This window comes from Varroa jacobsoni, unplaced genomic scaffold, assembly GCF_002532875.2.
Source record: "Varroa jacobsoni isolate VJ856 unplaced genomic scaffold, vjacob_1.0 scaffold_814, whole genome shotgun sequence".
NCBI classification, from domain to species: Eukaryota; Metazoa; Arthropoda; class Arachnida; order Mesostigmata; family Varroidae; genus Varroa; species Varroa jacobsoni.
This window is the reverse complement of record NW_019213716.1, coordinates 155,053-172,819: the sequence shown is the minus strand read 5'-3', so window position 1 is coordinate 172,819 and position 17,767 is coordinate 155,053. Positions and strand designations below refer to the sequence as shown.

The 17,767-nt window shown below is 39.9% G+C and overlaps 1 protein-coding gene across 7 annotated transcripts in view; it reads right to left on the bottom strand.

Moving 5' to 3' along the window:
• LOC111264027 (calsenilin) overlaps positions 1–17,767 on the bottom strand; it is a 109,241-nt gene that overhangs the window by 10,804 nt on the left and 80,670 nt on the right. For 4 of the 7 annotated variants that reach the window (XM_022839604.2, XM_022839601.2, XM_022839600.2 and 1 more), the window contains exons 2-7: positions 14,325–14,446; positions 13,552–13,621; positions 13,018–13,103; positions 9,802–10,002; positions 9,502–9,564; positions 8,363–8,987 (exon numbers count right to left, since the gene is read on the bottom strand). In XM_022839604.2, coding sequence (XP_022695339.1) covers positions 8,871–8,987; positions 9,502–9,564; positions 9,802–10,002; positions 13,018–13,103; positions 13,552–13,621; positions 14,325–14,446 — 659 coding nt within the window. In that variant the 3' untranslated portion in view covers positions 8,363–8,870. Of the gene's footprint in view, positions 1–1,514; positions 2,298–8,362; positions 8,988–9,501; positions 9,565–9,801; positions 10,003–13,017; positions 13,104–13,551; positions 13,622–14,324; positions 14,447–17,767 lie in introns of those variants that run through there. The other 3 variants (XM_022839603.2, XM_022839602.2, XM_022839605.2) reach the window with 2 other exon arrangements.

The window sequence follows — 17,767 nt, the reverse complement described above, 5'->3', positions numbered from 1 at the left end:
ATGGATGTGTGCCCTATGGAAAGCGCCGAAGACTTGGTGAATTCATTCAAGCTAAATAATAGTATATGGGCAGACCAACTTTAACAGGCCAACAGCCAAGGGTTTATACCCTAACTATAACTAGTCTATGTTCAGGTCTATAGACTACGAGCAGACTAAGTACATATATTAGCAGGCTATTGAACTTGCACTAATTAAAAGCAATTTTTTCGTTTAACAATAAGCGTTTTCTCTAAAGTGACGAAATCCTTGCTAGCTAGTAGTGTCGTTCGGCAACGAACACCGGAGGGCATTTTCTCTCCGGAGGGCAAAGTGGCCCGACCCAGTGTTGAACCTTGTCAACAGTGGTGGAACTGCACGGTTACTTATACAACGGGTAAGCTGAAAAATATAGCCATCGGCTATTATTTGCGTAGTTTCTACTCTCGATTGTCAGACGACATTAAATCCTCGTTTTCTGTAGTACGTTCATTGTGAACTCAAAGGAATTTTCCATATTGCAGCGCATTAACAGCAATTTCAGCGATTGCTACATAAAAAACATGGTGATAAGCAAGGGGAGCGCGCAAAACAAAGGAGAAGAAAGAATACCCATAAAATCGCCGTAAGAGCATGAATATGGCTCCTGCTGATACCGGTCCTACCAGCGCGACCTTCACATTAGCTGTCGTAGGAAGGTCTGCTTAAGTATCGTCCCTGCGTTATACTCTAATGTGACCTTTTCTCTTGTTGCCTTCTTTACTCACCTTCCCGGACTCCTGCTTCCCAATTAGCATCATCGCAAAGACACCCACAGAAAGCGGGTCGCTCTGTCCTACAACGAGTCCTAGCTAGCGACTACCGTGTACTGGTCGGCGTGTCTACAACGGATGGACAACTAAACCATATACATATATAGACAACTATAGTTGTGTTACTTAGGGATAAAAATACTGCCGGTTTCGATTTTTCGAAAAAATGACACTTCGCTCGAACTGTAGAGTATCTTGTCTCTTCAGCGTACGCGGAATTATACGGTCGACTGTCATCGCTGGCTTAGCTTTCGCACAGCCAACGGTAAATATCAGCTTAGTCTAATGTTCTCCGATGATAACGATACGCCTTATAGCGAGCCCTGGAAGCTTAACGCTGGAAGACGATGCGTAGAGATCAGCCTGAAAAATGTGCAAACAGCGAACCCCTGCGAGTCTTGTTTACGATAATATGAGTAGCGAGCGACGCGACAAGGCTAGCCAGCTGGCTGTACATGCGCCCAGCACGTGACCGCACGGAGTTAAAATCTACTTAGAACAGCATGCAGCATATTGGCTTATCGTACTAGCTGGCAGAATATCCAGTCAAGGTACAAATTAGAGTAACGTCATTGAAATGAGAAGGGAGGGGAACGCTGCAACAACTCGAATAGAACCTACAGATTGATCGAATCATCAGTTTGGTAAGCGCAAAATCACAAAACGGCAATGAACACCAATGATTTTTCACTAATAAACACTTCTATTTATATTTGCCTCAAACAGACGATAATTTTACTCCATTCTTTTTTTGCAGATGATTGATTGTTGGAAAAGTATTGACCGCTAACCCGGTCAAGTGGCTTTAATGTTACGTACCTTGAATGAAATTATTAGTTGCGTTGGTGTTGCTTAATTCAGCACTTGTAAATGTGCAACAGTAGTTAGAATGGCTTTATTCAGGCTTAAGATATATCGTCTCGTATATATCGAAAGATATTAAGATATATCGAAATTTGCTATATTCTGTAATTTATTACAATAAAGACATAAATGTTGCCCAAGAACATAAATAAATATGTTCTGTTTGTGGCTTTAGAAAGGTCAATGTGAAAGGTGCGCAATTACGGAGAACAGTTATCGGTTAGGTGATATAATCATTGCGACGAGGGGCAAGCAAGACCGACCCGTCGGTAGCCATGACATCGCCACTGAACATCTACAACTGCCCAGTTTTATATTATCCAAAAGAAGCTAGCTGCAAAAAGCTCGATGTCGAAATAATTCACTTGATTATATTTCCATTTATGAAATTTTACCGAGACGCAACGACATCGAGCTATTTATATTTCCAGCAAAGCAGTTGATCATAGAGGACAATAAGCGAGGTACATACGGCAATAATGTGCAAATGAAAAGATGGGTTCCATCGTAGTGTATAGTAGAGCCCAGACTGACACCAAAAAAAGCGCTGACATGTGTTTTGTGGGATTGGGTCCGATATGAATTGTTTCTACCTGGTAAAACGACGAACACTCTGCTTTAGTATCAACGACCAACGAAGACCTAGAAACAATCAATCGGAATTAGAGAACAGAAAAAGGGCCGTTTTCCACGATGGCAATAGCATGAAGCATACGTTTTTGGCGCACCCGACAAAGATCTGGACAAGAAATTTGAACTACTATCGGTTTCGGTCTTTGCAGAACCTTTTTAATGATGCTAATTTAGTTTCAAACTACAAAAATCACTCTTCACAAAAACTACAAGGGTTTTATAGCGATGGAGTGTTGCTCCTAAAACAAGATACCGCGTATATAATTCAATACTATTTTGACTGAAGTAAAAACATTACTTCAATATTGGTTAAGATTTTCGACCATCTATTATTTGCAAGGCGTCAGTCACTAGGGTAATTCAGTTTCAAATTTTGCTGACAGCTACGAGTTTATACAATAAAATATTCTGTTTGCTTTTAGGGGAAACTGAACACGATAAAGTCACGGGTATTTTACTTACTAACCCTTCTTTTTTACCCTCAAAGAATAATTTAACAATAATTAACAATCTACATCTAAATTGATACTAATAAGTCCTATTCTTTGATTGTTTTCTACTTTTAGTATGATTTATGAAGTTTACTGCACGCTCGTGCATTTAGCGAAAGATTATGTTGCATAATAGCATCTTTCATATTTTACCGCCCTGGCTGCTACAGCGAGAAAAAAACAAAAATAAACCGTAGGCCATTTTTTGAAACTGAGCGTACCCATCGGATCGAATTTTCTCGTTATTGTAGAATTAGCGATGGTTAGTTTTTCAACTGCGCCTAATTTTATTATCCGTCCTAAATGTCTGTATTGCTCCTACGGATAGCGAAGCCATCCATGTAATTATGAGAATTTATTCATTTAATCTTACGTGTAATGCGGAATATGCCGATACCAACGACGCGTGACTGTTTTCAGCGAGAGATCGAGCTCTTTGACCTATCATTAAATACAAATCACAATGAAATCACATTACCCTACCTAGTATCACAATATTGTTATGCCCTGCTCGGTTTGACTCGCATGCAAAAAATATCAGCAAATACTCCTATACTATATAATGACGACGACTGCTGTCACTAGTAGTAGGAAGGCGCAGAAAAAGTTCGCGAAGTATGTGAGGGAAACCTTTTTTCAAGGTTACAATTTAGGTTATCTGAGTCTAGCAGTCTATTGTGACAGTCGGCGCTCAGGCTATTTTTGCACTCTTTTTTTCGCGCAGGTCAATACAGCCTTGTGCTAGCCTCGTATGAGCGGCTGTGCGTACGCCTCTAAGGAATATAATCTCCTCTTTGACGGCTCCCCCATGGAGAACTACCGCTTACTGCGGCCACTGGCTGCCAACAAGCTAGTTTCCTAACGACCTTTTTTTATGCCGTTCACTGATGGTTTGTTTGCCTTTTTGGCGAGAACGATGGACGAAGAATGACGAATGATAAGGAAAATTATATTTTTTGGTTTGAGTTGACAAGCGAATGGAACATGGTGTAAACTATTGGATTGCATGTCCCATGCATATAGGTTCTATACAAATACGTTACTGTTGATTACAAGGCCGTCAGGTTGTTTGTTCTACAGTCTTTAAGTGTACATTTGCAAAAATCTTCTTTGAGGAGTCAATTTGAAGCTGCATTAGAAACAAAAACAAATCTTTGACTAATTGCCTTTGTATAGAAGCCAAAACCGTTACACTCAATCATGATTTTTGCCCGCAGTTTCTCTTACAGACTAAAAAAACAGCCTTACCGGCATTGGACACACACAGATCTTTTTTGTAGATATTAATACTTATTTCTGGACAGTCACAGAGTGTCCATCCTATTTGACTTTTCTACAGGCCTGTCTGTCTTTTAACCGGCAGTTGACCGAGTAACAATACGTTGATAAGCAAAAGCGTTTTTCTGTCACTGATATTCCCCATCACTAACTAACAAACTATCGCTGTATTTAGGCTTACGCGTGCTTTACAATCGCTGTTCTTTCTGCAGTGCACAAATTCTAATGGTGTGAATAATAGCAACATTTGACGCACTGAGCACAATAATACCGCGGCCTAGTTCAACTTGGCCTGTGTATACACGCATATATATATCCCATTTTGGTTGAATTTTATTCTGAGGCAGGTTATTTTTGTAAGTTTTTCTATTTCATAAGCCGTCGATCCTAACTAATTCTACTGTAGAAAAATAGAGTAGGTATTTCATTTGTTTGTAAGTAAACTGCTTGGTTGGTTTAAATAGCCGCACCTCTTAAAGCTGATCAGAATGTATCTAGTAACTCGAATTGTTTGAAATTTCAGAAATGTTGCAAGTTTTATATAGTAGAACTCATTAAAGGGAATGTTCCCTTTCTTTTTTTTTTTCTCCAGAAAAACGGAGTAGTCCATGTACATTTGCTGCCTGTGTGCGATGTTATTAGTAACGGGCAGGGACAAGGTAAAGTGGACAACGCAATTAGGAAATTCCAACAAAAGTCCCGTGGCAATGTCTAGAAGTGTGGCCCAGGATCACAAAATGATATTCACACATCAATTTTCTGTTGAGGCAAAAAGGACAATCTGCGCTGCGGCGTTGAATAGTTTTGACGTCGTCACTATATGTTACTTTGATACCTGTTTGTTAACCTTGAGGAGGGTGCCTTAAATCCTGTAGCTAGCACCGATCATGTGGTCGCAAAGGGGTTCAAAACCGGTATTTGTGGAAAAACGCCAAAAAGCTTTTAGGATACCCATTTATGCCACCAGTGTAGTGGGCCTAAACCTAGCGCCAACAACATAGGGGTGCCAATATGCATCATTAACGGGTTGCGTGCGCGTTGGCAGGTCGCCTTAAGCGTAGAAAAAATTGCACGGCGTAGTTGGTGCCGTTGTCGTCTCGGCGGTTTCTTGGTATTCTTCTTTTGCCGCCTATTGTGTTTTGATGTTAGTCCTTCCGCAAGGTCGGTATTTCTTCATCGATCACATCGATCGATGCTCTCTCTTCGGTAACAACACTAGCAGCATCAGTAGCAAACATGAGTGTTGACTATCATCGGATCGTGCACCTTCGTATACGACACCCACCCATTGATGGTTATCTATTCGGACTGAGAACAAACGAATAGAAGCAAAGGCAGCAAAAACCAGGACAAAGATCTACGTTCGCTTTTGGTATCTGTGCAGAAAACTACCGGAAAACGAGGAAAAGTAAGAGAGCTTAAGTGAGATCAGCAATAATCATGCATAGATGGACAAAATAAACAATATGGAAATGGACGCGGTATTTCAATATACTATACGTTATCTCACATTACAATCTACTATTCATTTACGTTATTATAGCAGATTATAAATCGAACCAATCTGAAACTCCGTGGCAGCTCTAAAGCTCAATACTGCGTCGGTCAGAGATTGACTATATATTAGCCAGCAGCCATGGATTTTATGCCACAACTGAGTCCGAATTAATAGCTATTTGCTACTCATTTATTTGGTTTATACTGCGTATAAAATAGTATGATGTTAGTAAATAGCCGAGAGCTATGTCCTACTGCAATACAGACTAGACCCCACATTTTGATAAGTTTTTTTTTATGAGTGCTCTTTATTCGCTCGATATCTAACGGGGTCATGACTCGGCGCCAAGGGTACGAAAAAAATACATTTTCGACACTCAAGTAAATCCAAATGGTTTACAATGTGCAGCGGCGTGAATTCTTTTAAGTCTGTGGCTGTTAGTTATATTAAAGAACCTTGGCGTCTTTTGTCCTATTGTAAAATTCCCATAGGTTCCTACTAGCACTCGCCGTTGACTGGCATTTGCTTACACTTGTCAACATCTTGGAGTGGGAGTTGAATTGATAAAATTATCGTTTATTCTATAAAATGCTTAAGGTACCTATGTAAATAGAAATCAACTAGCTCTGTAAGTGATCATAGGCATTAGAAGCTCATATTTTTTCCTATTATACGAACGTTCAAATTTATTTACTTTTAAACTATCGATGTCATAAATAAGTGCTGCCATCGGCATAGTCATCTCATCTGGAGTATACAGCAGAAGAGTTTGTGACAACAGTAGGTTTCTTACACTGGTTCTACACACTGGTTACATCTGTGTTGGCCTTAAGCGCGTATCATCTTCAACGGTGGGAGTTTCTTATGCGAGACTAGCTCCTTTGAGGAAGCGGGAACAGGTAACTGCGGTTTGGGTTCAAAAAAACTAACGATCGTGCCCATTTATGTCTAAGCGTCGACTTGCATCTTTGTGAGTAAAAGGTGCTTGTCTGCAGAGACCGCGAGCAGTCGCCTATGACACTAAAGGATCGTCAAATCAATATTGATACGTATGTATTACATATATAAAGTAAATACATGTACATGTCTGGTTTATATATTGCCGACTTGGAACCTATTTCGAAAGGCGTAAAAGGGGCTTTAGGCTCCAAAGGGAGCTTACCATGCGCAAAATTTAAACCAATGACAATCATAGATCATGATAGACAATAAATAAATTGTTTTGGTATAGTCGAGTTGTCTTCGAAAGAGACTGTGCACATTGTTGTCCTTTTACACATTTCTTGAGAGCTGTCTTTAGGTTATTTGGGCCTTGTTTCACACTGTTTAGCAAACGTTATGGAAATTAGGAGTCGACGAGTGACGATCTCTGACCTAGCTTGCTCAACACTAACTGAGTATGGAAAACAATCTTCTTTATCCGATGTAAAAACTTTTCTCAGAAGTCAAACATTTCGTTTATAACTCTATTATACACTTACTATTACATACTGCCTGCTTTATACAGAATCATTAAAGGCCGATATATCTCCGCTTCAGGCCCATATAAAACCACCTTGTCGAGCAAATAGGACAAACATGTGAGTGATTTTCACAGACATTTTCTCGAACGTTAGAGCATCGTTGCAGGCTCTGTTCTAAAGTTCAGGACGGAGTTCTTGGCAGTTCTTTCATAGAAACGGGTATTCTCGTCGGTCGCATCAAGTGTCGGCCCATATAACCCCATAACCTTTTATATATTCAGAAAATAATAACTAAATATAATAAAAAATAAACTATCCGAGCGACGCGGGTGGGTTCATCTGCTAGCTTTTTTCTTTGTTCGAACACCACGTACTTCGAAAAAACGAATTGGTGAACCTAAAAGTTAGCTTTCGTCTTTCACTTAATAATTTGATTGTGACCATTATGGTTTATTGGTTAATTTCCGAGATAAGCGATCTACGGTATCAAATTGTCAGTCAAGAAGTTACATTTCCCTGACGTGATTTGATGCCAAGCTGTTACGTCGAAGGCCTCTCTTGTTGTTAAACGTACTCCAAAACAACCGGTACCAAGTAACAGCCGTTCGCCTGCTACGACTTTAAACTAACCTGCGACGTGCCTTCGTCCTCTGGTAATACTTACCAAATTTGTCAACAAGTCGGTACGATTATGCAACTGGATAGCATGCAGGAGATCATTTCTGGTAAAATTTTGAGGGTCCCATTCATATTCTGTCATCTTCGATCAGTGAGGAACGACTCTGAACGTAAAGTATCTAATAGCTTTTGAGCCTGATATTATGTCGGAAACCGATTGAGCCATCTCATGCAGTATTTCGTAGTTAATAGCGGCCTCATAGTACCGTGTTTTCATTTAGTGTACTGCAAACTAGCAAGTCCAAAAATTAGCACATCGTCGGAGTCATAGCGTGTTTGTTGAGCTTTTTGAAGAGCTCGAGGCTCGCAGATAAAGATTTTGGTCGACAATATTATTGTTCCGCGACGACTTGAGAAGGTCGACATTTAACTGGAAACGATAGAGGCCGCGAGTTGAAAACCCGGTCATGACGAATGCTACACGACAGGGGGGTGACTAACTAAAGAATCACGCATGTTTGATATTATCAGATGGTCAATTTATACAGTGTATTATTATTCGGGTGTTCTTTAGTTAATTCCGTCTAGAAGTGGAAATGTAGCTATTAATACATAATTATTACAAATAGTATTTGCTAATCATTAAAAAATAGGCCAGTATCTATCTTTGTTGACGCGTACTGAACAAGGTACGGTACCTAAATTGGTACAGACCTTGGCCTGCTGTTCGCGATAACGGGCCTGTGTTTATATGTTACTCCCGATATCGGGCGAAGGCCAATCTAAAGGTCAATCGCTGCTGTGCAGAAGTGTACTGCTGACGATACTTCGCTTTCAGTAAATTTCTTGATAAAATTAAAAAAAAATGGATATCATAGATTATTCATGAAAACTTTAGCTAAGTGCCGTATGGCGTAAAAATCCAATTATCTCTGTGGGCAATAAAAATCAGGAGATTTGACCTGTGTTGTCTACTACTTAATTTTCTCGTGAAGAACAAAGCAACAGGTCGTATCTGATCTTCTTCTGACTAGAATTTCTTCTCGATGTAAAAGTGAACCCAGAAAATATGGCTTTTCTGGATACAAGAAAATTTTAGACCAACATCATGGTCGAAGTGTAATTTACAGTGAAGTCAACCCACCACTTCGAAATTGGAAATAGGCAAATTCGGTTAAGTTTGAAAAATGGCCCACTGTTCTTTACGACGACGAGTTTATTCTTTTGTTGTACATCAACTGTTGTTTACCCCGTGAAAGCTGAGATATTTGAAGGAAGATCTTACGTCTTCCTTCCGAAAGAATGGTGCAGAAAATGGCTTATCCAAACCAATCAGGACAGTATTGGCTGTCTGAAAATATAAACAAATGGGTGCTCTCGGATAAGTACGTAGAGTCTCCGAACAGCTCCCATTGAAAGTAGTTCGATTACGCGAGCTAAATTCCACGAATCTTTAACGTAGAAACGCTCACTCGTGCTGTCAGCAAGGAGCATTCACTGAAGAACAACGAGAACATTCGAAACGAGTTTGTGCTCGAGTGAGGGCCTCAATTTAAGCTGTAATCATCTACATTGGATAAATATAATAGTCAGGACTAACAACTCTAGCATAGATTTTGTCGAAATATTGATTTTAATTTAAACGCCATTTTACGGCCAAAACGTTAAGAAAAATTAAATTTACGCATCGCATCCGACAAGTTCGCAAATTAAAAGCCAGGACACTCTGGTTTTAAACCGTGGACGCTACCACCTATTCCAGCCGCTGACCCTATATATATATATATATGTCACTAGAAAACACATGTTATCCAAAATTTCACAGGGACTCAGTTAATGGGAATAATGAAATAGAAAATAATTACCCTCTGGCACCATTCGAGGAACTCATCGAACGATACGAGACCATCATGATCGGCATCGATTAACTGAAATGTAAACGGCAATAAAGAATTTAAATGTCGATCGAGTAGAACACACAAACAAGAAGACATCAAGCGTATCATTCTAGTATCACCGTTCTCTCACCGCGATTGACTACATTATTGACTTCGGCAGCAGGGCTCGTTATCCTAGTTTGCAGGATCATGAGGACTGCCTACACCGACTAGGCCTTCGCCCAAATGCAACCTATTCTCCTATAGGAACATTGACGCTCTACGTACGTTGAATATCTTGTCAACGTGCTCTCTGGCCGTGTGCTCGTTCACCTGCGGCTGCGTCCAGTGGCCGAGCATGTCATAGATGGCCGACACGACACGCAGCATCTCTGCACGAGAAATGAAGCCGTCCCCGTTAAGGTCATACAGCCCGAAGATCCATTGCACCTTCTCTGTGACACTTCCTCGAGAAAGCGATGACAACACCTACCGAGTTAATATCCATTAACGTCTAGCAGCGCTGGTCATATTATCAATATGATACACATAATAATGTGTAAATATAGTTAGATAAAAGTACCAATCCGTTATTAGCTGGTTGTGTCTAGCCCAATGTGCAGTATTTTCAACCAGTGATAGTGCTTGCTGTTTTTTTTTTAAATACTCGGCGAAGAGTTTAATCGACTGCGGCGATTCCTTCGCGCTATAAATTTGGCGGATCAGTCGGCAGATCGACACTTATTAACAAAAGTGGCGTATTAGAGCTTTCATTTAATTGACCCTCTAAATCACAAGTTAACCTATGGGAAAGCTGTTATCGACATTACTTTTGTCGCTTTTGGCGATTTTTGGCCCACGTAATCTCTCAACATCTGTATCAGCACATCTCAAATGAATAATGCACCACTGCAGGGCAACAGGCAAAAAGACAAAACTAGAAATATATGTACACGCGCAATGGTGTGTTTAGCGGTATTATGGCTCCATTGTGATTCAGACTATTCAGATTTACATACTCTGTTCTAGAGGTTAGCCATGCGGTACTAAACATAAAATATAATCCTGATCGATAATTTCAGCTTCTATATTAAGTGCTCATTTGATCGTTACAAGTCTTTTTTGTAGTTCTATTTATTTGTTTGGGCACCTTGTTTTGGATTATTAGTCAGCAATCCAACAGGAACAGAAAGATTGAACCTCACTTTCGTGATACTGTTCTAATCAGCGACAAAACAAGTCCCGCTAAACGCTATGGCAGAAATTCGTTCTGAAAACTGATATTCCGACAGGTTTCGTTAACAGAGATAGTATTGAATATGTGTACATTGGTGGTGATGAAGGCAGTGCACATTTAAAACTTCTTGTTCTTCATTCCGCCTGCCCTTTACCCTTTGATCACAGCTTCAGCAATAGCTCAGTAATCTATCTACATAGTGTAACAAGCTTAATATCGTACGCTGCTTCAAGCGCGATAGAAACGCCGTCTTAAGAGCATTTCTTCCATCCCAACTAACTGAGTAAAGGTAAAAGAAGGATTATCATGTGGCAAGCACTGATACGCCATGTGAGACAAATAAACAGCATTTGAATAGCTACTATTGCTTTTTATTTTTGCCTTGTTACCAAAGTAGCTGTTAAACAAATAATCACATATATACCTGATTTTTTTAAATATGATTTTGATAAACAAAGAAAGTTCGTGTAAACCAGCGACAAACCAAGGTCAGTTTTCGCTTTAGTGCCTGCGATAAAGTGCCTGACGAGATGTCCGTTGACCGTTTTGGCGAGGAGAAACCCAGAGGGCCGATCGGAGACTTCGTCCGCTGACAAGATGACATCAAGGGTGCAACGACAGTTGCGTGACGTGGTTTAATTTGGGTGTGTGGGAAATGATTATACGATCATGAAATCCTCAGAAGAGCACTGATTCACTCGAGCGCTTATTTTGTCGAAGCAGAAAGAATGAGGAGATGTTACAACGATGTGTGCTTAAAGGGCATTGTTGGAGTTCAACGTTTTTGGTTAATATTTGACTGCGAGCAGTGGGACATCATTTCTTCCTCTAGTTGATTTCGGATGCCTATGATTATGCCGAACTCCTGCCGAAAACGCATCTAGAAACGGTATTATCAAAGAATTTGGACGGAGCTGCTACAGCTATCACGCCGAGGTAAACAAACTGTCAAGCTTCAATAGTGTTGGCATTGTAAGGAAAGAAGGTGACGCTGCGGGCACTTGCCCTCTAAAAACAATTTATATTTTAATGCACCGATAAAGGCGCATTAACTAGTAAGACGGGGAAGAATTTATAAAGCACACTACGGTACTACATAAATCGGCGAAGACCTAAGTTGTATTAGCCTGTCATCACTCGGGTCTACACAAAACCGTACGTCGATCGATAATATGCCGTTTTCCGGATAGGGAACCATGGGCTAAAAGCTCGCACTCAGCTGCAATATGTGTGGGATTAAGGTCAGAAGCTATTAGGGATTTGCAGGTATACCGCTTAAAGAAACTGAGCATAGTTTTTGTTGGTCACGCAAACAGTTGGGCTTAGTACAAATGTTGTCACGATAGATAAGTCTGGTTATATGGCTCTTTTATTGCGAAGTCAGTGTAGCGCCAAATCTTCAAACTCTGTTCCCAATCAGTTGACTTTCGAAATAATCGAATCTTATTTGATACGTACCCTAAAAGATAGGAGGGGGTCCAGACAAGGTAAGGCCACTGGGGATTAGGAGGTCTAGTTAAATAAGCGTGGTAAAGCGAATTGTAACGAAATAAATGATACTATCTGGGTTAAAAAATTAAACACGGTCAGTGCTCAGGCTACTTTCTATCAGCCAATGTCGATGCCAACTTGGTGCACTTCAATGTTAAATTCTGGGACTTTAAGCGCTGACAAGCGCGTTTCTCTTGAACGTCCTCCCGGCAACGAGAGATTTCTGCTTTATTATGAAGGTCTAAAAACGTTGAAGTTAGACTCGAAGCGGTACCTTGAGAAACCCAGATTGCCAGTAATGCAGCCTTTTACTTTATTGTGAACTTCTTATTGTAGTTGTCCAGTCATGTGCTTTGCGTTTTGGTGTATAGCGACTATTTCTCTAGTAACCTAGTGGCAGCGTCCCCTGTGCTTTCAAGCAAGCAAGTTCATAGCCTAAATACTAAACAAAATTTGATCTTTGCCCTTATTCCCAAGACGCACCTTCTTCTGCCCGCGGCACTAAAGTGGCCCTCTGATTTTTTATCATGGAGAACAGGCCTCCTTCTCAAAATGCGTTTCGACATATCACTGCCATATATATATACAGAGAAGCACGAATAGGCTAATGGTAGAAAAAGAGGAAAATCAGAACTCAGTAAAAAGTAGATTTTCTATATTAACTTAATTTTTTTCCTATTCGTAAGTTTGTGTTCCCTAAAAGTATACGGAAGTGTTTCCTCATTACGAACTTATTTTGCACGGACATCTCCTTTCGGACATGTTGTAACGCTCACCTGAAGAAACTGCTCGAATGTTAAGCATCCATTGTGACCATACTGCTTCATTGTGTTGAATACGTAATGGGCATACTGGGAAGCATCTAAACACATAAACAATTGCAAGTCCAATGTAAACGGGGAACTGATTAGTTGCGTAAGAATAATTAAATTTACTCAGCCTCTCAGAATGCAACTTACTAAGCTATTTTAAAGTATCAATATGAGCTTCTCTGTCAAGGCACAATGATTTTCCGCCACTTAAACTTCTTAAATCTCTATGTGGCCTGATAGTATTATTATTAAAACTTCACTCTTTACCACTCTACAAAAGATATTATCAATTCGAAATAATCTGTGCAAAGATGACATTCAGTATTTAGTAGACCTATAAAGTTTCTATGGTTATACTACATTATTGATTTTTAATTATCGGTTCCGTGTTCCACTACCGTTTCCTCCCTTGCGTCCCGCTAACGGCACATACGTGTCATGCTACATAAGCTTTGTGAGTATTGTCCTTTTTTTTGCCATACATGTTTAGTGGTTTACCTCCTTGTGGAAAGAACTGGGCAAAGATGAGTTTGAACGCGTCTTCGTCGACCAATCCTGTGGGGCATTCCTGTAACATGGTAAAACGCATACCTAGTTCTAGCTGATGCTGTCGGATCGACACAACTTTAGCTATGAATTGTAGGTCATAAGTTGCACTTGTTTACATTGATTGTCCAATTGTAGCTACACAGTACGTTTCAAATACAACTTTTAGTTGTATTTGAATGTCTCCCAGAAACGTGCAAATGGGCTGAATTAATTATGCAACACGTGAATAATTCGGTCTGAATCTCTATGTGGCCTGATAGTATTATTATTATAGGCTAAGTTGTGCCTTACCCTACTCAGTGCGATTTTAGGCAATTTTGTCCTCTTCGGGTATTTCAAAGGAAGTATATGTGTTAGCTAATAGAAATCGCCTTTATTTAAGCGCGCTATATTTGAATACGCCTGAATTACGCCTAATATAGGAAAAAAAGACAAAAAAAAAAAACAGGAATCACTTCCGCGCAAAAGATAGGCTACCATTTAAATGTACACAGAAACGTTTAACTAGTATTGGCTCATATCTACAAAATGTCTTTGACTCATTTAAACGACTATTAGTCTAGTCTAAAATCTACATGAAAGAAAGCTTCCCATGGAAACTATATATCTATGGCTGTCCCGATTGACGCCATTAACACTGCTACAATCGTATGGTCGCAGACACATAATATGGCACTGACTTTCTGAGACCTGGGAATCATTGAATGATCTTAACCACCGACCTGCTTAAATCCCTGATAGATGAGCCGTATCTCATCGCGGTCGAATTTGGTATTTTTGCAGAGTTCGTCAAGCCGCTCTGGTTTGTAGCGCGGGCCAAACGTTTCCTCCTCCACCTCGGCCTCTGTAAGCGATAAAACAACAAAAAAATAATCATCAGTCGAGTGTTACTTTAGTTTTTTCTAGCAGTCAGATAATAGCTTAATGGGTATCGTATTTGCCTGGCAATCTTAAAGACATATTACGGTTTAGATCCAAATCGGGACAGGAACACACATTGTTTCGTATTGGCAGGAGTCAGCTATTTGATGGAAGGTCTAACGTTGATGCTGGACGGAGAACTCTAAACACAGAAGGACAGCCCCATTCCCTGACATGGCTGTTGTTGCAGTTATCTAGTTAGTATTTGAATCGTCCGGTAAAATGTATCTACACTGGGTTCGTCTCATCATAAATAATCGTCTACTTAACAAAAGCAACACTTATTAGACAACACCACTTGCTGAAGATGATTGCCTCCACCAGTTGTTGCCATAGGTAAATTCTTTACTATAACACCTTGAGTTATATTTTTCTATTGATTTAGCATCAAAAATTGCAAAGGAGTTCTTAGGCAAAAAATATGGATGATTCAGAAACACATTATGTTACTCCTAAAATAGTCGTCTGCACGATCCCATACACTAGATGGTATATTTAATAGTTGCATATAGAAAAGCTGCATATGAGGACAGATTTCAAGAGGATTGCTTGTGTAGCTAAATGACAGTGCAGGCTGAAATGTATTATGTGTGTGCTCATTCTAGAAAAATGCCTGTTGTTTTTTTCTGATAAGAAGCCTGTGCCCACCAGACTTCACGTATCGATTACCAATAAACCGGCATCACACTCATTGCAACGATAAATCTTTAAGGAGCAGTTTACCTTCCGCTTACCTCTGTCTGCTTGTCGCGCATCATGGGCCAACTACTTGAAGGTCACTATTGAGAAATACATTAAGCGACCACGCTAAACCAGTCTCGAAATCGTCAATTAATTATGATCCCCCATCGTGGTTCATTTCTCCTCTTTTTTCTCCTGCGTTTTTACATTCATCTTGCCGTTACAGATTTCTATCGCCTTTTAACCGTCCTTTTCTTGCTTCTGCAGTCTCTGTGTTTTAGAGATTTGTACTTTCAACGTTATGTGAACAAACATCTGATTTTGGCGACCGTCTCACTGCAGATGCATTAACTTGATAATCTAAAAAAAAGGAAAAATGAGGCCAGGGGATGGACCTATTGCGCAATTTACAAAATGTGCATATATATAGATGGTAAAGACGCGATTATGTGCCGAAAGAGGTGTGAAGAAAACGTTTTCAAGTAACTTTGTTTACATCTAGGGTGCTTTTGACTTCGCACGATCCAAGTTAGTCCGAAACAATCTTACCGTAACATAGAACCTTCCCTGATTGCTTTTTTACCGAGCATTAATAAATGTGGTGAAATCAATCCTTCAGCTTTCTTTTAAAGCCGGGGAATTTCCATCAGTGTCTAAGATATTACGTTCAACAGATCAAACAAGCAGATGAAAATAAAATGTATTGCGGATTATATACACTTTTACGTGGCATTGTCTATGCCTATCTGTGTTCGAAGCAGTGTTCATTTCATATGGCGTCAGGATTCATCTGGGTCCCAGCGATGGCGAAGCTGTGAAGCAATCGTCTTGTTATTGAACCTCTTTGGTATCCGTTCCTTAAAATTGGCATAAACGGAAGCGGGTCATTCGACTCGAGCCAGTTTCACGACCTCAATGATAGAATCTTTTGGATTATAATTAAGTAAGTCTACTAAAAGAGAATACTCTAATAATCATAAATAGATTAGGTGGGAAGTTCTGCGGTTGGACTTCTGAATAATAAACGGTAGATGGAAAAAAACTTGCATGTGATGAACTGGTGGCAAAGCTAACTTCCTTTTCTTACATAATTATGTTTTCTAACTGAAACTATGCCCTGCGAAAAATGACACAGGTTTATTACAGATAGAACGAGTGGCTGCAATTTACAACGAGGGTCTGGACTACAACGTACTTCTGTAAGGACCTTTCTTCGCGCCTGCAGAACGTATCGCGCTTAAGCTCACGTTAAAGTGGTTTTAGGTGATAATCTATCGTAGACAATAGCGATTATTTTTTCATCGCCGTGTAGTATCTTTTTGCGTCAGTGACGTCATGAGGCAGAATTTCGAAATAATTGTATATGGACGCATTTTACGTAAGATCGTGCGTATCGCATCGTGTCTAAAAAAATTCATTTGCTGTCATGGCGTCTTCTCGTTTGGTGTCACTTATAAAAGCCGATAGGCCATTACCGAGCGCAGTGTACTCGCAGTTGTTATGAAACGCAACATATCTAAAAGGGCACTCTGTTGTAATGTTATTAGAAATGTTTATTTTCATAGCAGCTGCTGCTGCTGCTGCTCCTCGCTTATTTTAGAAGAGCGCCTGAGCTTCTTATCTCTAACAACGACAAGAAACAGTATTAGGTCTCAGATAATTTCAGCTTATTTATCATTGATGTTCTACCTTACATATTATTACAGTTCATGTTAATTTTCAGCTTTAGGCTGTTGACAAATGGCGAGATGGAATCTCCGAAATAAGAGAGTCAGTCGCCAGGAGAATGAGAAAGATTGATAGGTTATTTGAAGTAACGCCCCAGGGCGCCAGATGCTTCAATGACAGCCACTCAATCAACATGCAACAGTGTCATAACGCCGCGGCAGCGTGATTTTTCCGTACGAAAAAGCGCACGGGAAATGCTACTGGTTTTGTAATTGAATTCCAGTAATTGTGCTGTCATTCCTTTGCACAGACCTCCTTTATCGTAACTGGCTCGAAGACGGTTCGCTTTGGAATCGAATTATGATCGTAGGTTTCTACCACATGCTCGCTTTTCGAAATACTACAGAACGCTCTGTTGTAACGTGTATTATTCTTCAGTAGTATATCAGTATCAGTCCTTCGATTCTATGGGAGAACCAAGTTTTTTTAGGTTGGAAGCTGCGATCACAGTTATCAAATACGAATCGCCGGTCAAGGATAGTCTTGCATATTTTCTACGTAGATAATACTAGTGGTGTATTATTTACAGCTATAAGAGGACGCCTATAAACTGATCTAGCTAGAAAACCTGCGTGCCAGAATAATATTGTAAAAAAATAATTAGTAATAGGTAATTATACTTTTTGTTGAAACAGTGACGAACAGATCGAAGATCGAGGGTGGATCTTTCTAGGCAAATTTGTTAATTAAACGAGCTAGTCATATTGAGAACGATACCAAAAGTGAGAAAGACATACTGTTATGCATGTGGGGTAACTAAGAGTTCTTTTAGTATGTTTGTTTTTTTTTTTGGTGTACCGCTTTATTCATTTAGAAATTATGGCAGTATGTACGG